Source organism: Solanum pennellii, chromosome 9 (genome assembly GCF_001406875.1).
Source record: "Solanum pennellii chromosome 9, SPENNV200".
In the NCBI taxonomy this organism is placed as follows: domain Eukaryota; kingdom Viridiplantae; phylum Streptophyta; class Magnoliopsida; order Solanales; family Solanaceae; genus Solanum; species Solanum pennellii.
Genome location: NC_028645.1, coordinates 78,169,077 through 78,195,494, shown reverse-complemented (window position 1 = coordinate 78,195,494; position 26,418 = coordinate 78,169,077). Strand labels below are relative to the sequence as shown.

The 26,418-nt window shown below is 34.1% G+C and overlaps 3 protein-coding genes and 1 non-coding gene across 5 annotated transcripts; 2 read left to right on the top strand and 2 right to left on the bottom strand.

Annotated features, from left to right (window-relative positions):
• The first annotated feature begins 246 nt into the window (after window positions 1–246).
• Window positions 247–4,070, top strand: LOC107031685 (WD repeat-containing protein GTS1). Its single transcript, XM_015233131.2, has 8 exons — window positions 247–530; window positions 634–841; window positions 923–1,018; window positions 1,417–1,491; window positions 2,240–2,350; window positions 2,914–3,005; window positions 3,192–3,276; window positions 3,580–4,070. The coding sequence occupies exons 1-8, from the start codon at window positions 394–396 to the stop codon at window positions 3,931–3,933; spliced, it is 1,158 nt and encodes a 385-aa protein (XP_015088617.1). The 5' UTR covers window positions 247–393; the 3' UTR covers window positions 3,934–4,070.
• Window positions 4,071–4,239: 169 nt separating this feature from the next.
• On the bottom strand, window positions 4,240–13,313 carry LOC107031684 (DNA mismatch repair protein PMS1). Its single transcript, XM_015233130.2, has 11 exons — window positions 12,862–13,313; window positions 12,041–12,364; window positions 9,873–11,108; window positions 9,435–9,709; window positions 9,221–9,347; window positions 7,795–7,863; window positions 7,579–7,652; window positions 6,303–6,368; window positions 5,249–5,352; window positions 4,652–4,833; window positions 4,240–4,509 (listed from the first exon to the last, which is right to left on the bottom strand). Exons 1-11 carry the CDS (start codon window positions 13,096–13,098, stop codon window positions 4,384–4,386), a joined length of 2,820 nt encoding a protein of 939 aa, XP_015088616.1. The 5' UTR covers window positions 13,099–13,313; the 3' UTR covers window positions 4,240–4,383.
• Window positions 13,314–13,360: 47 nt separating this feature from the next.
• TRNAV-AAC lies at window positions 13,361–13,434 on the top strand. The gene has a single exon. It is a non-coding gene; the product is annotated as a tRNA-Val (tRNA).
• An 835-nt stretch (window positions 13,435–14,269) lies between these two features.
• LOC107029440 (thiamine pyrophosphokinase 1) lies at window positions 14,270–19,535 on the bottom strand. Of its 2 annotated transcripts, none has more exons than XM_015230853.2 (6): window positions 19,293–19,535; window positions 18,944–19,040; window positions 17,885–17,957; window positions 16,764–16,862; window positions 15,918–16,167; window positions 14,270–14,812 (listed from the first exon to the last, which is right to left on the bottom strand). In XM_015230853.2, exons 1-6 carry the CDS (start codon window positions 19,495–19,497, stop codon window positions 14,694–14,696), a joined length of 843 nt encoding a protein of 280 aa, XP_015086339.1. In that variant the 5' UTR covers window positions 19,498–19,535; the 3' UTR covers window positions 14,270–14,693. The 2 variants fall into 2 exon arrangements, with proteins under 2 accessions (XP_015086339.1, XP_015086340.1); XM_015230854.2 differs by having other exon boundaries at window positions 18,944–19,045; window positions 19,293–19,430.
• Window positions 19,536–26,418: the final 6,883 nt, after the last annotated feature.

Sequence of the window (26,418 nt, the reverse complement as noted above, 5' to 3'; positions counted from 1 at the left end):
TTGATACGTCTATTTTAATTTTTTTTAAAAATTATTTTGCTACATCAATTTTAGAGGTTATTAAATTCACTTTTGAATAGTAAAAGTGTATAATAAACTATCATGATAGTTTAAGCGTGTAAGTGACTTTTCGATATAAATTTAGGAGGGATTGACAAATTCAACCACCTTAAGTTTAGAAAACCTGTATAAAAAATTTTTATTTTTTATTTTTCTAGAATCATATAATTTTAGTGAAAAATTTGCGCATAAAATGTTTAGTGTGTATTAGTTGAAATAACGGTGAAACTCAAAAAGTATGGAATAATGTACAAACCCTAAACCCTGCGAGCCGGAGTTTTCTTCACTGTTGACAGAGAGAGAAGAAGAAGAAGAAAGAAGAAGAAGAAGAAAATGGATGGCGCAGAGGAGATGGAAATAGAGGGACAATCGCTGGTGCTTCCAATATGCAACAATTCTAAGCGATTTGGTATCAGAAACTCTATTCAGACTAACTTCGCCGACGATTACGTTTTCCAAATTGTTCCCAAGTAATTCTCTTCAGTTTTTACTTTCACTTTCTTCATTGGTTTTTGTGTATTAGTAGTAATTTTTGGTCCTAATATTCTCACTGAATGTTCGTGTGTATTATAGGAATGATTGGACATCAATGGCGGTATCACTCTCAACTAATGCGATTAAGTTGTACTCTTTAGCTACTGCACAGTACATAGGCGAATGTAATGGTCATTCTTCAACGATTAATCAAATTTCCTTTTCGGATCCTTCATCGCCACATGTGCTGCATTCTTGTTCTTCTGATGGAACTCTCAGAGCTTGGGATACCAGGTCTTTTCAGCAGGTTCCAGTTTTTCACTTTAATGTGCTTTTTTTAGGAGTTGAGTTAGTATATTGTTTTGATTTCAAATAAGATTGAATGCAGGTGTTTTCCCTAAATGCTGGCTCTTCTCAAGAGATATTTAGTTTCTCCTTTGGTGGACCTAATCATCATCTGCTTGCTGCCGGTTGTAATTCTCAGGTACGAAACCTTGTGTCTGCAATTTAGCAGTGGTAAATTTAGTAGAATCCTTCGTTCGTGGATGCCCTGTGTGCCTCACTAAAGCAGCAGTGTTTATGAACTTGGTGTTTCTGTGCATGGTGTATATTTGAGAAATGAAGTGTTTTAACTATATGGTTCAAGGGAAGGACAGTGATTGCTGGTCTGTCATGAACTATTTACGACTTGCTTCATCCTTCAAATTGTTTGAAACTACAAAAAGAATTCCACTTTGATATAATTCCTTAAGAACTCTCATGTTTACACAAGAGATGCGATTTGGCTTATTCTTGTAATTAAGGCACATGAAATTACTTGTCTCTATTTAGTTGTATGAGATATGCGGCAAATGACATTGCATTGTGTTTATCTTTGTATAGATACTCTTTTGGGATTGGAGGACCAAGCGTCAGGTTGCGTGCTTGGAGGAATCTCATACGGAAGATGTTACTCAGGTGTGCTGCTATACTAGTTTATCGACTCATTTCATGTGGATTATTGGTAGTAAACCATTGAGTTTATTGTGTTAATCTATGTCCTATAAGTTAATATTAGTTTCTCATTACCGCTAGAACAACTTATACCCATGTTACTACTATAATGCAAATTGTTTTTTCTAAGAGCTGAACAATCTGAAGTTTCCTTTTTAGTAGCATAATTGTAGAGAAATTTCAGTTTGGTTAATTTTTCTGAAATATTATTTTATACCTGAGGTGCTCTTTGAGTATTTTGTGATTTCTGATAGTATGTTTTGTATTCTAATGATGACACGAAAGAAAGGTAATGTATATATGCATACTAGCTATTATCTTGCTGTAGATTATTAGCTTCTCTGAAGTTTGAGTGCGCGAGATTTAATTATACTTTTAAGTGCTACTTTCCAACTCTGTTAAAGTAGTTGGATGTTGTGCTGAACCTGCTATGGTTTTCAGTCATCTGATTACTGCTCCTATACCATTCACAGATGAGATTGTGGTGTTCATTTCATGTTTCCTTAACTATATCTGAGCAAGAGGAGACAAAGTAATGACTGACCTAGTTGCGATGCAAAGTTCTTTATGCTTTTAATGATTACCAAATGCACGCCCTTTCAAAGTCTTTTGTCTCTTTTTTTTTTTTTTTGGCGTTCAGAAATACTGCAATATGGTTCAGAAATACTGCAATATGTATCTTCAAGTCTGTTTTGTTGCTTGTCACTTTTAGGTGCACTTTATTCCAGGCTATGATGATAGACTCATTTCTGCATCAGTTGATGGATTATTGTGTCTATTTGATACTGGTGGTGATATCAACGATGATGATCAAATGGTATCGGTATGTCAAAAAGAACCTTTGCAGTCCATATTTTCTGTTTATTTCATTTAAAAATTATAACTACAAGTACTTTTGAGAAGGTGCAGTCCCACTGATCACTTAAGGTGGAAAAGACTCAATAGTATGTCTTTCATACTGTTATGCTTTTTACTGAAATCCACGCTGCTATATCTATAGGGATATTATTAGATTGCTACTGAAATCTTTAATGATCTCAGTTAACTTGTACCCAAAAGACAAAAAGGTAGTTCATGTGTATTCTAGTTGTAAATTTTTTGTGCATCTCTTGTTATGAGAACATGACCTCCATCCATGCAGTATATGACACCTCGTCTTCTTCTCAGTTCTCTAGATGATTTTGAATTTTTTTTTCTTTACTTCTGAAGTTACTAGTTCTGACATCAGTACAGTGTAGATGTTTAGCTAAACTTTGACGAAAAAGCATGGCATATCGCAGTTTTATTGATTGATGAGCACTCCAGTGTTTTCATATTTCTATCTACCGTTAAGTAGATTTCTGTTCTTTTTGATTGTATGCTACTTATACCAGGGTGTAATTGCAGGTACTCAATGTGGGAACCTCTATTGGAAAAGTGGGATTTCTTGGAGAGAAGAATCAGAAGCTTTGGTGTTTGACACACATTGAAACTTTAAGGTTTTATAATATCCATATCTGCCTAATATGCTATATACTGATTTGTCTTTTATGCTAAATTTCTGGTCCTTTTAGCACAGTTGGTGAATCTCACCATCTCTAAACACAATCTAAGCTATTTTTTCCCTACTTTCTGAGGAAAAATCTGAAACCCTCACCTTTTTTTAACCCCTTATTCCGGTGCAGTGTCTGGGACTGGAAAGAAGAAAAAACCGAGGCCAGTTTTGAGGATGCTAGATCCTTGGCCTCTAAGAGCTGGATGGCAGACAACGTATGTGACTGTACACCTATTCATTTTCTTTATGCATGGAACTTACTATCTGTTCTTGTTATATATATATATGACATGTATGCTTATAAAAAGAAGACGAACTACTCCCAGTTTGCAGTTCTTCGTACTTGGCAACTGCAATGTTCTGCACTTGGAAGTTTTTTGAAAAAAAATGATAAATACTACAGATTTATCATATAACTTGGAAAATCTGTTGTATTTGAGGAGCAGTGCTATTTAAGGCATTAATTCTGAGTTAGATAGAGCATAAACTGACTACTCCGGCTTAAACTCTGATGGCAGGTTGACTATTTCGTTGATTGCCACTATTCAGTAGAGGAAGATCGTCTCTGGGTAATTGGTGGTACGAATGGTGGTTCGTTGGGCTATTTTCCTGTAACTTATAAAGAGACACGAGCTATTGGTCCTCCAGAAGCAATTTTATGCGGTGGACATGAAGGCATCGTTAGGAGTGTCTTGTCTGGGGTACCAGGTCGGACCATGGATAACCACGGGATCTTTGGATGGACTGGTGGTGAAGATGGTCGTCTTTGTTGTTGGTTGTCTGATGGTTCTACTACAAGCCAATCATGGATCTCTACTCTTGCTCTGAAATCAGACAAGACTCGCCGAAAGGGCAGACATTCCCCGTACTAACATGGAAGATTATGTTGTATATTATTTTGTTAGTTACTTCATATTGTCTTCGTCTCTTATATCAATGTTGTGTCTTAATTTATTTGTCAGGTTAGCTTCATTTTGAAATGAGGAAAAATGTCTGAAATATAACAATACCAAACTTTGAAAAAAACTTTTTACCTTCTGCACTATGTCGCGGATGGAAGGAGGGGTGAGAGCATAGCACACGTCACCCAGAAGCCAGAGTCCTTTTCTCCACCTCTCAAACCAAAAAGAAAGACAGTTAATGCAACAAAAAAAAGCAAGTGTTAGCAAGAGATAACCTTCATGTATTTTTAATTTGATTCCTTGCCATTTAGATAATTCTAATTCCATAGACAAAACGCAATTTCAATGTACAGGTGTCTAATAATTTACAGAAAGAAGGTTCCTGCTTCGATTCAGCTAGGTGATGTTGTCAACTGGAGTTCATAAGGTGGTATCATCCGCTTCTAATCTTCTATGTACAGTCCTCAGATCAACCAAGTGACGCATTGTTGGTCTACCATGTGGACAATTCCATGGAGACTTGAGGCGCGAGAGATTATCAAGTATCTGAAACAATGGAACTCGGGTCATAAAGCAAGCCAGAGGCAGCAGAAGATTCAAAAAGAAATATATCTGTGACATAGTTGATGAACATGCATCCACAATATGAATATACATCCAAGAACACAGTAAAATGAACAAAAAATACCTTTTGCATCTCATTTCTCCCAAGTGGATCTCCAATAACAACAGATGATTTGCAGGCACGTGATGCCAACATTGCACGAACTCTAGGAGGACATAATGAACCAGCTGCATCACTCCTATAAGTACCCATTATGGAACATTCTTCCTCACTATCGGCAAGAATGGAAATGAGTTCTTTCATATCTGCAAGAACAATAAAGCAAAAAGAAAATATACGAGTCAAAGTTCCTAGATGCAATAAAGCAGTGCAGATGCAAGAGTTAACACGACTTATCCCCCCTTACATTCTGTAGCTCACATCAGGCCCAACTAACTGCCAATAGAATGACAAAAGGGAAATTTGTCCAGTAATGCAAAGCGCATTCCACATAATGAAGTTCTCTCTTTAGTTATTTTTCTATGAGGCTCTTCTCTAGCTATCTTATCACGTTCAGATCTGATATCCCTACTCTAACTACCTACTTGTAGATGATCTGAATCAACCATTGGCAACTTGTGTGATCATTTCTGAAGTAGGACCCAAGGATGAAACAATGATCTATGTCCTATGGACCTTCAAGTTAGTAGATATATGGAATGCATCTGAGTGATTGATTACCTGCAATTCCAAAAGTTATATTTTTGCTGAAGGGAACTGCTTTTAGCTTAAAACGATGCCCTGGAGGAGCACACGGATCCTCTTCCAAGAGAAATCCATTTCTCCTGTGAAGCCAAAGATAGAAATGTTATTGTCATCAATCTAAGAGAGTATACATGGTACCAAATAGTTTGAAGCTAATAAGGATTAGTAGTTCATCAAACAGAAGAAGTGCAAAACGCCAAGATGTTTTTGTAGACTGCACTTGGCTGCTATTAGCTAATTTTATTTTGTTGTCAAAGTAATTGATTAAGCAGATAAAGAACCTGTTTATTTGTTTTTGGCACCTCTATTTCATTAAAAAATAAAAACCTTAACAGACCTTTTTTTTACTTCTTTTCTTATTTGAAATGTTCCGTTCTCCTTTTCTTTGGTTTCCTTGTTCACCATGGAGAGTATACAGGATTTTACTTCCTATTGTTTTTCCAATGTTAAGAACTTAAGATGGTGGAATCTGGGAGTTCGGAGAGTAGTCATAGCTCAATTTTTCCTAGGGAAGGGGGTGGGGGTTGATGGGGTCTAGAACACAGGGATCTATCTGTAAGGGCTGAGGAGGACAGACTAGTTAGGGGTTACAAAACTTGTATAGGAGCACTAAGGCAGAAGAGGGGAAGCTATCTCATTTCTTACTTTCGTGGCATGATAACAGAAAAAACAATGAAGTTAAATCTATAATATAGAAAAAGAACCAAAAAGTAGTTCTCCAAATTCTTCACATTTTATGGACTTCTTTGGTGAAAGAGTGAAGATAACTAATTATCATAGAAAGTAAAGGACTACTTAACTCGGACAACTAATTGATTGGCTTAAGAATCAGTGCAGTCATGGTTATGACTTCCCAAATAGACCGATAAGGTTAAGAAAAACATGCAAAGGTTGAAAGTATGTCATCTTAACCTCATAAGTTGAACATAAGCATACTTCAGATTGTTCATGAAGAAACAAAACCAAATGATGATAAAAGAATGCCAATAAGAACTCATAATAAACAAGAACAAAAAGGATTCTCAAGCACCTGAAAGTATCATTGTGGATGGAAATAACTATTTCTTCTTCAGGAGATAGTTCCAACTTCAAGGGCCTAAATTTAAGAAAGAAAATAAAAACTTAAAGCCAGGAATAAAATTTTCACACAATGCAGAAGAGAAATATTATAACTTCTATCACCCCTTCAATTTTCCACGTTTTTGGTTCATTAAATATGTTTACAATAACAATAGCAAAATGCAAAAAGTTCTGAAACGTGTCTACCTAACAATAGTAGTCTAATCCACAATAATTCTGCAATGTTATATAGCCTCACACCTTCATAGATAACTGATATTATTTGCACCCACAACTAACCCATGTCGCCAGAAGGAGAAAACATCTGATATGGGAGAAAGATAAGGGTGCTGTAATCACAAGAACTAATTATCATGCATTAATAACTTATTAACATGCAGTCTCACCTGCAATGTTCAAACAGATTGCATGACTATCAATTGATCAACATATCAATGGAGTATGTCACATAGAGAACTTGCACTAGAAATAATAGAGATAAGAGTCTAGGGCCTTCCTTCCAAAATGAAATTGAGGGATATGTACTCAATTTTGAGAGGCCAATTGAAATGCTCTTTATCATTTTTAGATGATATAAAATAGGACCAGTTAGATCTTAAGTTCTCGCCTTAGATAAACATGGAGAACATTGAATCACAAGGACTTTAATTTTGACCTAGCATCTAGGTGGGCCAATTTAAGACATACATCAACAAAATCAGCCTCTAGTCATTTGGCAACAGGAAGAGAATTTTAATAATCTCTTAGCTTTTCTTGGTTTTAACATCTCATCACTTCCCCACGCTACAGGAGAAAGGTAAAAGCCGAGATAATCATAAAATCATTCAGCACTTGCTGCACCAACTCAAATCTATAACAACTACTCTAAGGTCAAGATAGGATTTGACATGAAAAATGGTTTAGTCACTTAAAGTAAAAGTAGCTCAAATCCCATATAAATCAATAAAGAAACCTAACACATGTTAAAGGCACAAAACTAAAGTCTTCTCCTAATCCTTGCTTTTAACAGTTATGTTACTCTTTTCCACTGTGTAAACAACTTATTTAGAAGGAAAAAGAGAAGGTATTCCCTTTATTCTTTTGAACGAGTTAAATAACATCAGTATCAATTTACCTTAACAAAAACATTTCACTTTCCAACTAATTTGCAGTTTGCACCTATCTTGATACATAATAAATTCAAAAAATCTTAGCAAAACTCATAGCAGGAGAATGAAGACCCTCACCGAAGTAAAGGTTGCTGATTCAAGATAGTTGATTGTGACAGGCGCTCAAAATTATATTTCTCGTCTGCCGCATGCTGACCAACCAAAGAAAAATGAAGAAAGAAGAGAGAGAGAGATGCAACTCACATAAGCAACTTTCAAAAACCAAAATAAAATGAAAGATTAGTTTACTATTGACTACAGATAGATCAGTACACAACAACAAAGCAATAATACCTGATCAACAATAAAAAGGTCTTGATCCAACCTGCCTATAATGAATCCAAGATTGAATTGCCCGATCACCTGCAGAACCAAAATAGAAGTTGAGAATTTTCGAAAGCTGATACTACGAGTGTGTTTGTTAAGTAAATCGTTTTCCTGGAAAGTAAACTTTCTTGTGTTTGATAAATAGGCAGAAAAATATTATTGCAAAAGCAGTTGTATAAAATTTAGGCAAACACTATTGGTATTGGCATGAGAGGCTAGGGGTAGTTGGGATGGGAACTATGGGATTGTGGGTGGAGTGTTCTAGAGGGTGGATATTCGGAAATAGTGTGGAATGGCACTTATGGAATGCTTTCCCTGCTTCCACTAGGGAAGTCATTTTCCTCATTTTTAAGAAACTTATTTTCCAGAGAAAAATGTTTCCAAATTTTTGACCGATGAAACATGAGAAAATTGAAAAACAAATTCCTCCATACCAAACACACACAACTCTGCATTTCTGCTGAAACTGCTGATGACAAAACTAAACATGGACAAGAAGCAATTACCAATTGCATGTAAATAAACTAGTGCTTGACTAAATTTAGCATTAGAAGTATGACAACCAAATAGCATACAAATAGACTCACATATTGCAGATGTATAGCACAAATTCAACTCTGGAAATACTCAGAAGTTCAAAAGAGTGGGTTTATATCAGCATATCCAAGAGAGGACGAAAAAGATCATTTATTGTGTTTATATTTTAAGTCAGAATGCTAAGGTTTCATGGTGTAAGGAGAGGAAAGAAGAGAACATAAAAATGCTGCAGTTAAAAGAATCAAAATGCAAATAGTGACTCCTGTCATGTCATGAATTGGATAGTCTCAAAAGAATAGCTGAGAATGAGTATTATCAAGAGTTAAATGAGTAACATGTTCAGACTGAACTTGATAAAAGAGAAGAAAGAGTTGCATTAAGAAGCGGAGAAGCGGATATATAAGGCATTTCTCAAAAAAGAAGAAGTGGGTATATAGGGTACAATTAAAGTGCACCTTTAAAGAAGTAGATGTCATTATGTATCAGACAGAAGTAGGTGTACAAATTCACTTTGGGACCAAAGAATGCTAAGAATTTCACTGGGCGTTTAGAAGTGTTGTTGGCTGGAAAAAGGTAATGAAGCATCGGAACATCTCTAGTACCACAAGATCCTCAACCAAACCAACTACAGACAATCTAAGAGTAAAACTCACATCAAACAAAAATCAGAAAACTAAATTTTTTGAATTAGAGACAAGGTCTATTAAGACAGGGGTAAGGATAAAAGAAAAGAATCCCCAAGGAGATCCTAAGAAAATCTTTATCTTCCAGCCACAATCAGGAAATAAAATTATTGGCAAATCAAAATCATAATACAGGATTGATTTGGAATGCTAATAAATGGACGAGTTTGGACCTTCATTCTAGTAAAATCTTCTTTCTTGAAAAGTCTCTCCAACTCATTGGTAGCATCAATCAATGCCCTTGCCTTCGCCTCTTCATTTTCTGATCCCGAGAGCTCCAGGGTTGCTGCAGCGTAATCCCTTCAGAAACCATTAAAGAACTTTTATTAACAAATTTAAAGACCAAAAGTTCTTTCTCCCAAGCCAATAGAAATTACCACATAGTACCTCTTTGTTTTCATTTTTTGAGATGTATGATTAAGGAGTTGCAATCTTGACAGCCTCTGGTTCCTTCTTGATACAAGTTCTTTCACACTAAATTGCAATGTTGAAGCAATCTCCGATTTAGATGAAGCCTTAGGAGCATCCAGAGTCAGACTAGCAGGCTGTTCAGAAGAAGAAGCATCTACCCTATTTTTTGACACATCATGGATGTTGTTGCAAGTAGAATCAAGAGGCACTGGTTCAGTAACACATAATTCATTCTTTTGAACTTCATGCTCCTGAAAATGAAATGGTTCAAACCTAAAAGGACTGACCAAAATAGTATAGAGAACGAATTGAAATTTTCTGTGGCAACTATTATTCCTAATCAAATTCAACTGAACAACAAAGCAAGGAGAGTAGAACCGTTCAAGAAAAGTGATTCTTATTAAATTTTCTTACCTGTTCAAATGTTCCAATATGTATACTATTTCCAGGTGGAGAAAAATCATTTGTTTGATCAAGGACTTTACCCATTCTTGAGTGCTTCATTTGATGAAGAAATCTGTCTATCTTTGAGATCTTGGAAGATCCAGACTCACTAATGGTCACTTCATCACACTTATCAGCCTTAACTGGATTATCTGGAGATCTAAAAGATGCAGTATTCTTCAAAGTATGGTCTTCTTCTGATGGGTGGACAGTTGATCCATTTCTCAGGATAGGTACCTCAGATAATGTAGTACTCATACTCTCGTGCTTTCTCTTATTTACCGTAACAAATTTGGTGAGTGATGACTGGACAATGCTTGCACAATCGACGTAACGTGAATTATCAATACAACTTTTATCTTTTGAGCATGGGGTGAGTGCATTACTATCGGTTATAGCAGTAGGCAGACCACCGATCGCTTGCAGGGAACTTCTGGAACTGTTATTGTCTTTTTTCTTTCCATGGAATCGAAGACTGAAGTCTTTCTCTGTTGACCTGCTTCCATCATTTAGCATCATCTCCATGACAGACATATCTTTTAATTCCTGAGATTTTTTGAGAAAATGACCCTCTTTATGTAGTTTCCCAACGCAGTCACCTTCCTGATCATCATTGATATCCGACAGTAATTGCTTGGGTTGAAACTGAAAGGCCTTAAGATGGGAAAGAGTGGATGTATGTTTTTGGTCAACCTCTTGGATACTATTAACAGCATAACTAGCATGATCAGATGAATATATCTTTTCTAAAGCTTCTCTCAAAGAGTGCAATATGGAACCTTCGTCAGACAAAAATATTTTTCTTTTATCAGGAGTTACATTGACATCAAATTCTCTTGGTGGGATCGCAAAATTCATGATTGCAATGGGATATTGCCGAGAGTTTGCACCTCTATATAATTCATTGATAAGCTTGCCAACTTTTGGCATATCCACCGGTCGTCCATTCACAAAAAAATATTGTCGATCTCCTAAGTTGCGTCCACTACCATAGCCAGACTTGGAAATGAATCCTTCAACAGTGCAACCATCAGACATACACACTTCCAGAGGCTCCAGACAAGTGAAGGTACTCATACCAAATACTGTTATAATGTTATCTTTCAGAGACCCACTTCCCTGAGTCTTCAGAACTACAGATTTTGCATTTTTTAGAGCTGAGTTGGTACAAACTAGTCTGACTCCCTTAGAAATAAGAGCATAGGCCTAGAAGTTCAACCAACAAAAGAAAGGAAAATAAATAACTTAAACAACAAAAGCATTAAAATACTTCTTCAGCAGAAACCATGCACATACTCTCTCAAGATTAAGAACCTTGACAAGAACAAATTATTAAGCAGTCTAACATGAAAGGTCACCAAACTATAGCACAATGAAATTCACGATCACCAGAAGCAAAAAGATTTTTTGATGAAGTTGATCGATTTCACTAAAGAGGGAAATCTCCCCTATACAAGAAGTATACCCAAAGAAAAAGTGGATAGCCTACACAAAAGTATGAGTCTCTACATATTGCTCCACAATTTGCGCAATCTTCAATTTAGATAGGAACCTCAATTTCCTGGGAAGATTTTGTATTTCTTACCCCTTGTAATGCTTGAGTTCATAAAGGGGCTCAAATTCTTTCAGCTGGTTTCCAACTTACTTTAAGCTTTTCCATTTGAATAAAAAATGAATTAGCAGATATTAAAGGATCTCCCAGAAGATACTACAGCACCAACACAGCATAACTGCTGGACATACAAATTCATCTGCAACAGTGTCTTTTAGGCGATATATTCATAGCCGAGATACTCCAAGTAGAATCTTAAAATGAAAATTTCAATATGGTGAAGAAATTCTCATTTTTACCTCTTTCTTTTTCCTTTTGGTAGCAATAGTAGTCGACAAATTTCTAAAATTAGGAAACAACTTCCTCCAAAAGGACAAAGAACAAGATAGCTACTGTAACAAAAATTGATGCTTGAAGTTCAAACCAACTTGAACTGAATTGGATTATACCATCATGAAGAGCCCTATAGATTTGACGGCACCAGTTGACATTCCCATCTCAATTCTTAAGTTTCATTAAAATAAAACCATCCTAAGAAATCAATAGCCAAACAAGAGTAAGATAATACAGATTAAAGGGATCATACATTCAGCAATGTGATAAGCTTTCCATATTCCTTCCGGATATTGCGGTGGAACTCTTTACTTCTCACTGGTAATGTGGAGAACAACTTCTTAACAGTGACAGTGGTACCAACTTGGCGAGCTATGTTCCTTTCAGCTATCAGAAGGCCCGAATGATCAAAAGTCAAGTGTGTCGCAATTTGCTCATTCTTTGTTCTTGTTTCAACTGTCAAATCCCCTAAAGCACAAAGTGAACTCAATGCCTCCCCTCTAAATCCAAAAGTCACTAATGACTGAAGATCAGGAAAATCGGATAGTTTTGAGGTATGATGTTTTAGCGCCAATACCTTCAATACCAAAAACACCCACACACTTAGTATCAAATAAGCTCAATTTACTATGGACACAACAACTAGTAATCAACAGAAACGAAGAAACATAAACAAACAGTGGAAATTAGCATCAAGTGGAAGTACATCAGAGCAGAAACAACCCTGATTGAAAATAGAGATTAGAGTACAGGTGCACACGCATGTGCACATCAACACATTTATTTACACATTGACACAACTTTGATTCAAAACAGAAAGTAGTAAAGAGAAAGACTACAAACCCATTACACATGTATAAGTGCGTGTCTGTCTGTGCATACATATTACTCATACACATACAAATACATATATGGAAAGCTCAGACACAAGAGACACATTATTACTAGCTTCTTCACTTACAACAATTAACAATAAGGCTTAGACTCGATCACTCAACTAACAGTTATTATCCCACATGCAGCAACTTTTTGCATCCAGAAAGAAAGTGAGCAGAAAACAGAAAAGGAAAAGACCTTGAAATTTTGAGGCGAGATGCCACAACCGTTATCAATGACCTGGAAGGATTCAGAACCATAGTCTTTGAGGGAGACTTCGATGCTGGTAGCCCCGGCGTCCAAGCTATTTTCAACCAATTCCTTGACGGCAGAGGGAAGGTCCAGAATAACTTGACCCGCACAAATTCTATGGACTACGCTCTTGTTTATGGGTTTAATAGTCGACGGTGAAGAAGCTGCTGCTGCTCCGTCCATTTCAATGGCGCTCGCTTGATTGTAAAGGCAATGCCGGTAACTATAGATATCAAGTTTACTACTTCATGCTGAGAAAATTCAGTGATTCATGTGGGCTAGTGGAGCTTCAACAAAACAAGAAGATTCACTGTGACAAAAAACGAAAACCCTATTGGTTTCAATTCGATTGCTGTTCAGATTTCAGAAAAATCACTTGCTTGCCGCCAAAATAATACCGGCTTTAGCGATATAGGTTGTTAGTTGGGAGCAAAATGGACACAGCGGTGTCGTGGTGTAGTTGGTTATCACGTCAGTCTAACACACTGAAGGTCTCCGGTTCGAGTCCGGGCGACGCCACATAAGTTAGATCTCTTTTTATTTTTTTTGGTTTTCCATTCGGTGTCCGCAGAGGCGGAGCCAGGGTTAGAAATTAAGGAGTTTTTAATCAATTTTGTTTTGTGGTTTTTCATGTTAATATACATGTATTTATTTAATTTTCAAAAATAAATATAAGGTTTACGAAAAAATTAGTGGGTTCGTCCTAACCCATGAACCCCCATCTAGCTCCGCCTCAGGGTGTTCGGAGCCTACATTGGAATTCCGACTAAATTTGAATCGCCACTGTATGGTTCTTCGGGAGTGACGCTCCCAACAGGATTTCTCTATACCAGGCTCGAATTCGAGACCTCTGGTTAAAGGTAAAACACTTCAACCAGCCCCACCAGTCCACGACCCATGTTGGTAAGGTTTGGAACTTGAAGTCAAGAAGAAGAATCCTTTATTTAGTCTTTTCTCTTAAGCATGTTATTTGTTCAGCCAGGGATCTATAAACAATTGGCAACCGGTCATGGTGCAGTGAATGAGGGTGTCCCATCATTTGTTTGCAATGACACTACAGAGCCAAGATCCTATTTGAGACGAGAGCATAGTCGATAAATTGGCACACATACTATCTTCTCGAAGTCTATTTGTGGGATTAGAATAGATTTGTTGTTTCTTATGCATGCTGATATACACGGGTCAGGCAGATGTATAAACTCAATTACTAACAATCTTTCGAAAGATAACCTCTACGTTGCGATTGATGCAGCAAGTTAAACGTAAACATTGAAGGAGTGAACACTTATTCTCATTTATATTGAAATCTTACGTATTAACCAACCAACTGCAGACATACTATTACACTATTGTATCACTGCGAAATGTTAAAACTTTTGTCAGTGGAAGTATAAATAAAATGCTATCTAATAATTCAAATTAATAGTAAAATCTCCTTATTTCATTCCATTGGATAAAGAATAACGTATGCAAAACATTAGAAAACGTGCTACTAAATTCCTACAGCACATAAGCAGAAGTTGACGATCAAAGTTAACCCGCAATGAGCTTACTCTCACTCTTAGCCCCTGTGTTATTTTTTTTCCTTTACTGCAATGCAGGCACCTGATGTCAAATAGATCTGCTTGTGCCTCACAAAGATAGACTAAAAGGATGCTTTTTTCCTATAGAAAAAAAGTAGTAAAGAATAACCCCATTGTTTCAGAAAATGGAGCTTAGCATCCAACAAAGTTTCGTTGATTGTCTCTCAATCATTTCATCTGCAAAAACTGCATCGTTCAATCTTTTTTGATAGAAATTGTCCATAGGAGGTCCGAATCAGATTGCACTGTAACTATATTTTCTTTCACGATATTTGATGTACTAACTAAGCCACCAAATCTCATTTCGGTATTATCTGAACAAAAGTAAAGTAAAGGTATATCAGAGTTAAGCATGTAAACTAGATAATCACAAGTACAACGACATCAACTATGGGTCAAATGGTTTCATTGTTATTATGGGAGAAACAGGAATATTTTTGATGAGGTACCTAAGAAAGCTTCTTGGATTATTCAAAATATTCTGAAGGCTAGTAGATATTTTGTGGTTGCTTAGATATTGCAGATGCACTCTCCTTCTCAATCAAGTAAATGTAGTTGAGACTTAGAGGGCATTCCACAAAGTAACTGGAGGAAGACAGTGTAAAAACTTAGGGCTACCTAGATGGATCTTCATACTCGAACTGGCTGCCTTGGCAAGGCTGAACACAAGAGAGATTATTTAAAAGGAGAGTTGACAACACAACCACAATGTGCACTGTGTGAGCTAGAAAATGAGTATAAACCACCTGTTCTTTGCTTGAACAATATCAACTCAGGTATGGAAAAACTCTTAATATGGATTGGCAGAGGCACCATGGGGTGGAATGAAGGATTACTGTGAGCTGAAGCATATGCAAAAGGCAGAAGTCACAAAGCTGAGATAATACAGGATGATGCTGGCTGCAGGAATTTATATTTTATGGAGAGAAAGGAACTCAGGGATTTCCCTAAACAAGAAACAGTCCACAACAATGATGATCAAGAAAGTGATACATGAAATCCATATTAAAGCAGGAAAAGTTGCAAAGCTTGGAGGATGGTTGACAGATCACAACTTTTATCCATAGCTGCCTATGACTTGTTATTATAGGCTCTGGTAGTTATAATTGACTCTATTTGCTCTTGATGTTAGCTTATGTATTTTTGACGGAGTACTTGGGGGGACTGTGTCCAACAAGTACTCTCCCTTAAGATGGTTTGTAAAGCATCACTTAGGTAATGAAACTAAAGTTGGTTACCAGAAAAAATGTTAGCATTGGCTATCTGGCGAGAATTGTATCCTTCTTGTAAATGAACCAATAGCTAAACAGAGATGTCCTTGGCATAAAGCATTAGCCCATAACAAAATAAAGTAGGTAGCATCTAAAGTCTAAACCACACATAAAATTTTATATGGAAAAAGTAGATTGAGCTACTCACCCAGATTCCATTGGAGACCCGTAGTACTGGTTCTTCCGGCAACCGTTCCAATGGGTATGAGTCCGCAATGTGGGCCCTCAACTAAGGATTGTATATGAATCTTGTGATGATGCTTACTTGGAAGAAGTTGGATTAGACTATCATCAGAGAGAAGAATAATCCGCATGGAGGGGAAACAGCATATGACATTAATATTTCCCATCTCATGGTCAAATCTTCCCCCAAGTGCTCCAGTGACTAGAATACACAACTGTAATTACACAGAGATAAAGTTAGTCCCACTGAAACTCTATTAGGACATTCTTTCCAGTGATGGAAGCCTATATTCAAGTCAATATGTTGACTGTAATACTGCATCAGACTTTTAAGCTTCACAATAGTCGCTTTTTTTCAATGTCAATAGATGCAGTGATGAACTCAAAATAATAATAAAAAGACAACAAATATACTGCTCCATTTATTCTTAAAAAATATATAATACATATTGCACCATTTAATACAGTTTCATGTTTATAATGACTATGCCATACTGTAAAATGTATTATCACCAAAACCCAATGTGTCAACTCCAAAATTTGACAGTGCATGATGATCCAGAACCGTTTAGGGCAAAGCTCAAAATTTTTACTATTTCAAGCATCCATTCTAAAAAGAGTAATATATTAATTATTTGGAGTAAATATAACTGCGGAAGAATTAGATCACAAATATCCACAAGGAGATATTGGTCGACAAACTATATAGTGAAATGACATTTTTAACAGATGTAAACTAGAATACCACATATTTATAACGAATAGAAAAAGGTTAAAAATTTCCAGAGCTATGCTGCAAAGCTTAACTTACATTTGGATGTTCCGAGTTTAGTGAGTCACGAATATATGTAACGCATTTATTAAGATCTGTAGTATCTTGATCTTGAGATTCATCAATTATCTTGGTTCCCTGCATGTGGTTAGCAAGCAAATCTCAAAATATGGTTTTTCCCAAATCGGTAGATCTTCAAAATATGGTTCAAACATGCTTTGTAATGAAATGCTGGAAAATGAAATACACATGTAGACAGCTAGCTAATCATCCCCCAAATTGGAGTTTTAACATGATTCAAAATGAGAAAAAGGCAGATGTATAATTGTTAAATAGGCTAGAAAGACATTTAGACAAGAGCACATACATTTGATGTAATACTCACACAAAAACTAGTAACTAAAAGTGTAACAATGGTCGTTATGCAGCTCAAAACTTTGAACTCAACAATAAATTTGGGACTTCATGTGGTGTTAACAAAGTAGGCATCTCTCTACCAGACTGAAGAATATATTTGCAGAGCTCACTGTACTGTAAGCAAGTTTCTCACTCTGGCACACAATTTAGCAAAGTTTTTCATTTCGTTATTACATACAAGCTACTTGAATTTCTGATCTTCCTAACTGGATTGTAATTTAATGTTATCACATCATTTAACTCTGAGACCAACAGGGAAGCCCTTAACACATTATACACTAGTAACCCGTCACATGATGTCCCACTCCATACACTAGTAACCCGTCACATGATGTCCCACTCCATAATGTATCCAATTTGAGCCACCACATGGAAAAAAGACTCACCGTGTTACCTTTCTCTAAAACGATACAAGGCAATTTTCAAGCATTTAACCCAAAGTGATGATTCAATTAAAGTAGTCTTAAGGGACAAATTCTGAAAAATATCTCAATTAACTAGGTCTCATATCCCAAATTAGTTGAGACCAGCTACATCAATCATCTCCTTTCGGCCACACAATTCAGGCTCCATTTAGTTTCAATACTAAATAATTGTCCTTTAAGGCAAACTATGGTTTCTCTAAAACTAATTCTCTAAATTTTAGACTTATCCCTACACAATTTTCTTAAAAAAAAATATCCCATTTCAAAAGAAATTTGTTGAGCATCTACAGGACCACCCATAAGAAAATTCTGGCTTACCAGGCCTCTATAATAATCAAGAACATCAGTTCTGATTGAATCCATATCTCCTTTTATAGCATATGGCTTGTACCTGCAATAAGATCATGATTTAGTCTTATTCAATCAATGATAACAGACAAGTTTTCCAAACATAAAGAAAATGTGCTTTGGCCAAACAAAAAGATAAAATATGAGCTTTTATATATAGTCAGATTGTGTTTTAGCTAATTTAAAGTTCAATCCTATTATAAAAAGGCATCCGGGTGCACAAAGCATCCGCGTTGGCGGGGAACGGAGAAGACCGCACCCCAAGTGATGTGATGCAGACAACCTAACCTAATCCCAAATAGTGACTAATTTTCTTCCCTAATGTAGAAATCCAAGTTAAGCTTTCCTTTAGTCCATCTTGGTCCAAGGAAAAATAAACGAGGCTCGCACATGTGGAAGTGTTGTAAACGTAACTGATCCACAAACAACTTTTATTTATAGATGCGTTCATTATGAGTTGGAATTCCTAGACTAAAGCTCCGATCCCTAGCAAAGGCGATTTCATAACGAAGAGGATTTGAACTTGAGACCTCCGATTAAGGATGAAAGAGTAGTTACCATTCCAACATAACCTTTGTTGATTTTCGTTGCTTTTTTGCTTGGACTCTTCAAAGATGTATATGGGTGCATGTCACATACTCCAAAAGCAGTGCAATTTTTTGAGGGTTTGATGAACATAGACTAAGAATAAAATCTCTCTATGAGCTAAAACTTTTCGCGAGGTGATTCAAACAATTCAAACAACAACAACAAAGGCAAACATAAAAAAAGATGGAGAAAACAATGTAATCAAAAACAGATTTCACACATTGAAAACACACAAAGGAAAAGACAAAAGAGTAAAATTTCTTTTGTAGAAAGTAAACTACAAAAAAAGTTGTTCCTCTCTAAACACCTCAAAAGCTAATAAAATTTCTTTTGTAGAAAGTAAACTACTACAAAACTCATTTAAAAAACACATCAAACTAAATCAATAAGCTACTACAGAACTCATTAACCACATAAATCACTCAATATATTCAAACTCACCTTTTACGAATTTCAGAAGCCTCCTCATGAGGAAACATGCCAGGCAATTCATCAAACACCCTATTCGCTCCACCGTCAGCACAAATATGAACCTTTGCTGTTCTAAACAACAACATATTCACCATATTAGACAAAAACTAACACAAATCCCAGAGCCAAATGCACTACTTAAAAAAAGTTCAAAAAAAAATGAATCAGGAACAAATTGATACCCGGTCCTCAAGCTAAATAACTTAATATTATGATTTTACGAAGAGATCACCATTTCACATATACCATATTTAGACTATAACAATACAGAAAACTACGAAAAACGCTGAAAAAAAACGAAGAGCCGCAAGTCCATTACCGTGCTTCCAAAGCAGAGGAGTGAATTTCGGGAGGCTTTGGTTAAGGATAACGAGAGCGTACGTTAGAGCAGGTCCGTCGTCGGCGGGAAGATTTGGTAAGAGGAAAGTAGAAGAATGAGACGTCAAACTCATCGTTGCTAACTTGCGCACACCCCTACTGATTCTGTTACTCAGATTAAAGAATGGAGAAGGCATGAACATCATTGGAGTAAGTATTTATATTCAATTTCTACTAATAAACAAATAGTACTATATTATTTATTTTTTTATTATATTATAAATATGAAAAGTTCTATTTTGACCGTAAAAAAAAAGAGAAAATTATAAACCCTTTTCACAAAAAACGGGACGTGATGGGACGTGGCCAGTTGGGTTAGATACTCCTAGACCCTATGTAGGGTCGTATATTATTAATTTGATTTATTAATTTTAATTTTTAATGATTTGATTTTTTATTTAATTAATAAGAAAATATTTTGAAAATAAGTATATGACTTTTCTGATAAATTTGATGCATACACACAATAATGTAATTATACAAACGAGAAAAAACTATACAAGCATAACAGAAAGAGAAATTAAGAGGAATAGAGTTTTTATTGATTTTAATATTTTTTATAATGTGAAATTGTGAACTTAAAGTCATTATGAAATGTAAATAAGTACGTTTACCCAACAATACAATACTATTAAAAATCAATATCGAACCGATAATTCAATAAGTTTTTTTATAAAATTGTTAAACCAATAACAATAAACCAACAAAATTTTTATAGGTTCCATTCATTTGTTTGTTTGATTTTTGCACAGTCCTAACTCCTATCTTTTATTGTAAGTTACTCTAGAAAAAAAATAAAAACACAGTAGATTTTTACTTCTCTTTTTACAATGAAAAACGAGAAAAAAAAAGTAGAGAGAAAACTTCTTATTTCTTTAAAATACTAGTAATCGAAAGATTTTTATTGACAAGAAAACCTCTTTATTAAGGGGTGAAATTGATTATTTTTTTTTAAAAAAAAGAAATCCATCAAATAAACATTCACTATTAAAAAAAAGAGAGAGAGAGAAGGGGGGGAGTAGGGAAGAGGAAATAGAGACGAATTATAACGTGGAATTGAATTCTTATGGGGTAGGGAGTAGGGAAGAGGAAATAGAGACGAATTATAACGTGGAATTGAATTCTTATCAATAAGGTGACAGTTTAGATAGTCAATCAATTACATTGTTAATTTTTTTCATTGTAGCATAAATATATTTGTAACACATTAATTACTTTTTTTTAATTTTATTTTTGATATTAATAATTTATATTTCAAATTTATTTGATTATATATCCATTAATATATGAATTTATAATAAGTTTTTATAGTATTAATTATTACATCTTAAGTGGCTTGAAAAATCAAAAAATTAAAGTAGTAAAAGTGAACAAAAGAAAATAGTAGTTTAGATGATTCTTTGATTTAGCGGTGGAGAAAGGAAGTGATAATAAAAGTCAACGAATTTAGGTCGAAATGTAAGGGATGATCTCCTTTCAATTTTATTTTATTTGATTGATACGAAATTTTAAAAAATAAGTAGTAATATCTTTGATTTTTGACTTTAAATTAAAATATGTGATATAAATATATTTATTGTGTTACAGTGAATGTGTTTATTTGGAGAAAAATTAGAAATTTTTATCAGAGATCAAGTCAGTTTTTCTCTTATTAATTATCTCTGATAAAAAATGTTATGTCTACCATCTCTTTTTTATATTTTATAATTTTATAATTTTAAATATATCAAAATATTTTTTAATTTTACAATATTAAATATGTGAAAATTGATAAAAAAAATTGAAAAGGATAGAGATATTTTTTTATGTCGAACTAAAAAAAAAAGATAAATAAATTCAAATAGAGAGAATATTGTGTTTTTTTATCTATATGTAGATTAATACGTAATTATTTTTCCGATTTCAATTTGTTTCTTTTTTTTTAAGTTTATTTCAAAAGTCATACCTCTTCTCTTGATAATAGATAACTCTTTGATTTCAATTTTTCTTTATCTTTACATCAAAATCATAAAATTTTAAAAAAAAAATTCTATTATTTTTTTTTACTTTCTGTCAAGTTAAACTTAACCAAATAAAAATTAAGATGGATAAAGTAATTAAAAAGAAGTTTGACTATTGTGTTTACTCTCTCTCTATCCTAATTAATGTGACGCTTTTCATTTTTTAAGACTTAAGCAATTTAAGTTTGATCGATAATTTAATGAAATTTTCAAAAAAGAATTAATAAAATTTATGTGTTTATAAATTACGTAAAAAATATTATAAGATTACAATAATTGACAATTTAAATTTTAAAATATACATAAAAAATTAAACTTATTTAAATCTCAAATAAAAAAATATTAACATAAATTAAGACAAAACATATATTGTTTTAGTCTATATTAGATAAGATATATTCAAATTAAAATTTAAAATACAAAATCCCAAAGTTGATTGTCAAAGTACAAGAAATTGAAATTGAAATTTAATTGCCTGACAGAAACACATGGTGGAATGGGTCATGTTCATCCAGGAGGAGAACTGGAATGAAAGCAACCCATACCCCTCACATTCCCGAGGGCATACGATCTCTTAAAATTGTCCTCAACAGATAATAGTTATAATTAAGATATCTAAATAAAATATACGAATAATTTTAAAGAATAATAATTTAAACCTTTAATTTTTGATGAGTATACATAAATATTTTTCTCGTTTATGGGTGTTTATTATTTAATATACCATTCAGTATATAATTGTTTTCCCTTGTTTTTATCTATTTTGAGATGTCTATGTAGTTATTTAAAATTTATTAAATATACATTTATAAAGTTGTTCGAATTATATTAAATTAATGAATATATTAGTCCAAATAAATATTATAGATTAATATAATTGATTTAATTATTTAAATTCAATAAATATGAATTTAATTAAAACCAGCTCCATAAAACTCATACGACATGTCACTTAAATCTGATTGGCCGAAGGGAGTCCTACTCCAATCGCAACTCTCTATCCTAAACCTATAAATAGGGTCTCACAGTTCATAAAAGAGGACCGAGAATTTTAACTAAAAGCTATAGAAAGCTCGTGGATCAAAAGTTACAGATTTGTCTACAAGTTCAAGAGTTCAAGAATTCAAGTTTCAAGAATGATAAAGATCAAGACTGCCGAATTCAAGATCAAGCTTGAAACCCCTGGATTCAACTAGAAGTCAAGCTTAAGATAAAATTCAAGTTCAAGATCAAGATAAAGTTCAACATAAAGAGCAAGATCAAGTCCAAGTCTAAGTTCAAGTCCAAGATCAAGATAAATTCTAAGTTCAAGATCAAGCTTCAAAGCCTTTGAATTATATTTGAAAAGACGAATTCAGAGGAATCGTAGAGATTGTAACACTCGCACTTTAAATAATAAATTGATTGTTGCCATAATCTTCCTTTCTTGATTATTGTTTTCTCGACGCGAATTTATTGTCTACAAATTCTGCCACGCCCGGTGGGACAATCTCTACCTCTCATCTCAACTTTTCAAGCATAAAAAATATCAAAATGTCTTCTACTATAGAAGAACAACTAACAAGCTTAATTAACATAATTGAAGGCCAGACAAAGTCCGCACACGAACAAGATACTAAACTTTTCAAGCTAACAAATACGATGGATAACATGATTGAAAGAAGATCAAGTCAATCACCTCTGAAGCTTTTTGAAATTCAAGATGAATGAGAGTCTTGCGTAAAGCAAACAAAGATCATAGAGATTCATATCTCAATTGAAGTTTTGATTCCAATTGATCAATTAAAGAACTTTATCATAGAGGCTATCAAAGACATACTGAGTTTTCATCCAAATTTTCTCCCATATATGCAAAGTCATATACACAAAGGATTGATAACTTGAAAATGTTTGAGGGTTATCAACCTCCTAAGCTTCAACAATTTGATGACAAAGAAACTCAAACAACATATAACGCACTTTATTGAGACTTCCAATGCTGCTGAGACGTATGGTGATTATCCTGTTAAAGAGTTCGTTCAATCTCTCAAAAAAAATGCCTTTGATGGTACACAGATCTTAAACCTAATTCTATAGATATTTGGGCGCGATTCGAGCAAGTGTTCCTTAATCGTTTCTATATCATGAGACGTGTCGTTAGTATGATTGAACTTACAAGGGCTCGTCAAGGTGAAGATGAGTTAGTTGTTGACTTTATCAATTGCTGGAGAAGTCTGAGCCTCAACTGCAAAGATCGCCTTAGTGAAATTTCTAGCATTGAAATGCGCATCCAAGGTATGAATTGGGGTCTTCGCTACATTTTGCAAGGTTTAAAGTCCAATACATTCGAAGAGTTGGCAACTCGTGCACATGACATGGAACTAAACATAACTTTAAGAAAAGATCAACAATCTCCTGTTTATGGACCTCATGAAGATGAAGATATAGAAGAACTCCAAAGTGGGGGCAAGTCTGCATCCGAAGATGGCTTTGAAGAGTCAATGTATATCTAGACGCTTCTTAACGCATGAGCTTAAACTGCAAGTTACAATGCTCCTTGAGACACGAGCTTAAACTGTATGTCACTTAAATCTTCAAATTGAAATGCTCCTTAAGATACGAGCCTAAACTGTATATCATAAAGCTTTTTTAAATTTGAGCAAAATCTTCAAGTTAAAATACTGCTTGAGACATGAGCCTAAACTGTATATAATAAAGCTCTTTGAATTTGACTTAAATCTTCAAGTTAAAATGCTCTTTAAGGTACGAGCCTAAATTGCATGTCACTCCTGACCCCCAAAAGTATAAACTGTGTATGACACAACAAAAAAAAAACAAAAAAACAGCTCACTCTTCAGAACTACGTTGTGACTTGATCCTCTTCATTGATTGAGGTACATAGGCACTTAGAACCATATTCTAGGTTCAGTTGCATGAGTGTCAAAAAAACAAATGTTTCTACTTGATCTGTTACATGAGTTAAAGCTACGAGTAAGTTTTTATAAAACTTCAGACTTACACCAAGTGGTGGTGACTCAATGGGGGCAAACTATTATGAATAAAATTGTTTCAAGATGAAGTCTTCAAAATCTCCAAGTATGCGAGTTGAAGTCTTCAAATTCCTCAAACCTAATCTTTGAAAGATAAAATATCTCGACAAGACTTGAAAAAGGGGGCATTTGTAATCACTTAAAATTTATTAAATATAAATCTATAAAGTTGTTCGGATTATATTAAATTAATGAATATATAAGTCTAAATAGATATTATGGATTAATATAATTGATTTAATTATTTAAATTCAATAAATATGAATTTAATTAAAGCCCGCTTCATAAACCCATATGACATGTCACTTGAATCTGATTGGCCGAAGTAAGTTCTATTCCAATCGCAACTCCTCTATCCAAAAACTATAAATAGAGGTCTCATAATACAGAAAAGAGAACCAAGAATTTTAACAAGAAGCTTGAGAAAGATCGTGAATCAAAATGTGCAGATTTCTCTACAAGTTCAAGAGTTCAAGAATTCAAGTATTCAAGTTTCAAGAACGATCAAGATCAAGAATGCCGGATTCAAGATCAAGCTCGAAACCCTTGGATTCAACTAGAACTCAAGATAAAGTTCAAGTACAAGATGAAGATAAAGTTCAACATAAAGATCAAATTCAAGTTCAAGTCCAAGATCAAGATAGAGATCAAGATCAAGTCCAAGTCCAAGATCAAGATTAAGATAGAGATCAAGATTAAGATAAATTTCAAGTTCAAGATCAAGCTTTAAAACGCTTGAATTATATTTGAAAAGACGAATTCAGAGGAATCATAGAGATTATACTCTAACACTTGATATAATAAATCGATTGTTGCTATAATCTTTTGTTCTTGATTATTATTTTCTCAAAGCGAATTTTATTGTCTACAGTCTAATAGTAGTATTTGTCAACTATATAAATTAATGGATAATTGTACACCTTATCTAATTATAGTTTTTTTATTATGTTTTGTAAGAGGTTAAATTTATTATATTAATTAAAGACTAATATAATAGAATTATTTTTTAATTTATAATTTGTTAGGAAGTGTTCAAAACCAGTAATGAACAAATATTGTTGAATAGAAAGAATATTTATATTAGAAAATAGAAATAATTGATTTGGAAATGATTTTTATTTTTTTCTCCTATATCATATTATCATTTTAAAAAAAATAGGAAGGTGCTTGGATTAGTTTAAAAGTTGGTAAATTTACTTTTAATTAATGACTTTTGAAAGTATTTGACAAATATAAAAAATAGTAATTTATAATAAGTTGAAATTGACTTAAATTAAAGGGATAATGCCCAAATACCCTTTCAACCTATGCCCGAAATCTCAGAGACACACTTATACTATACTAAAGTGCTATTAATAATTTTTTACCCCTTTTTAGCCTACGTGGCACTATCTTGTGGGCCCAACGATGGTTGACTTTTTTTTTCAAACTAGTGCCACGTAGGCTAAAAAGGGGTAAAAAATTACTTATAAAATAAGTTCAGGAAGGTAATAGGACATTAGTATAGTATACGTGTGTCTCTGGAATTTCGAGCATAGATTGAGGGGGTACTTGTGCATTTTCCCTAAATTAAATTAAAAAGTGTTTGATAAGGTAAAAAAAAAAAAAGAGTTTCAAAATATCAATTATAATCAGTGCCGGGAGAAACAATTCCGTCTAAAATGCATCTGCAATTAGGTTAAGAAAATGCAATAAATTGAACGAAAAGTATTTTGAATATTTATGATTTTCATAGTGATTTTGAATGAAACTCAAAGGAAAAATCAAAGGAGAGGCATACCGTTGGAGTGATTCATCATCCAGAACCTTCTAGAAACTTCAGCTTCAAAGCAGCGGCATCGTTTTTGTGTGAGCTATGATTCCGTTGTTGCATTTGAGAAATGAAGAAGGAGAGTGAGCGCGTGGGAAATCTATGGAGCGCGTGAGTGTTCTATAATAGGGAGTATGGGCCGGGTTATTGGATATTTAGGCTTCTAGTTTGGGCCTAAAAATATACAAAAAAAGTCCAATTTTTTTTATATTTGAAATATGACTATAT

Coding starts and splice junctions, on each gene's coding strand:
- LOC107031685 (XM_015233131.2), top strand. CDS start 394: ATGGATGGCGCAGAGGAGATGGAAATAGAGGGACAATCGCTGGTGCTT. Junction 531..633: donor GTTTTCCAAATTGTTCCCAA/GTAATTCTCTTC, acceptor TGTGTATTATAG/GAATGATTGGACATCAATGG. Junction 2,351..2,913: donor ATGATGATCAAATGGTATCG/GTATGTCAAAAA, acceptor GTGTAATTGCAG/GTACTCAATGTGGGAACCTC.
- LOC107031684 (XM_015233130.2), bottom strand. CDS start 13,098: ATGGACGGAGCAGCAGCAGCTTCTTCACCGTCGACTATTAAACCCATA. Junction 9,348..9,434: donor CAAAAAATGAAAACAAAGAG/GTACTATGTGGT, acceptor TGGTTTCTGAAG/GGATTACGCTGCAGCAACCC. Junction 5,353..6,302: donor ATCCACAATGATACTTTCAG/GTGCTTGAGAAT, acceptor TTGGCTTCACAG/GAGAAATGGATTTCTCTTGG.
- LOC107029440 (XM_015230853.2), bottom strand. CDS start 19,497: ATGATGTTCATGCCTTCTCCATTCTTTAATCTGAGTAACAGAATCAGT. Junction 17,958..18,943: donor GCTTCTGAAATTCGTAAAAG/GTGAGTTTGAAT, acceptor ATCTTATTGCAG/GTACAAGCCATATGCTATAA. Junction 16,168..16,763: donor TAAACTCGGAACATCCAAAT/GTAAGTTAAGCT, acceptor GTGTAATTACAG/TTGTGTATTCTAGTCACTGG.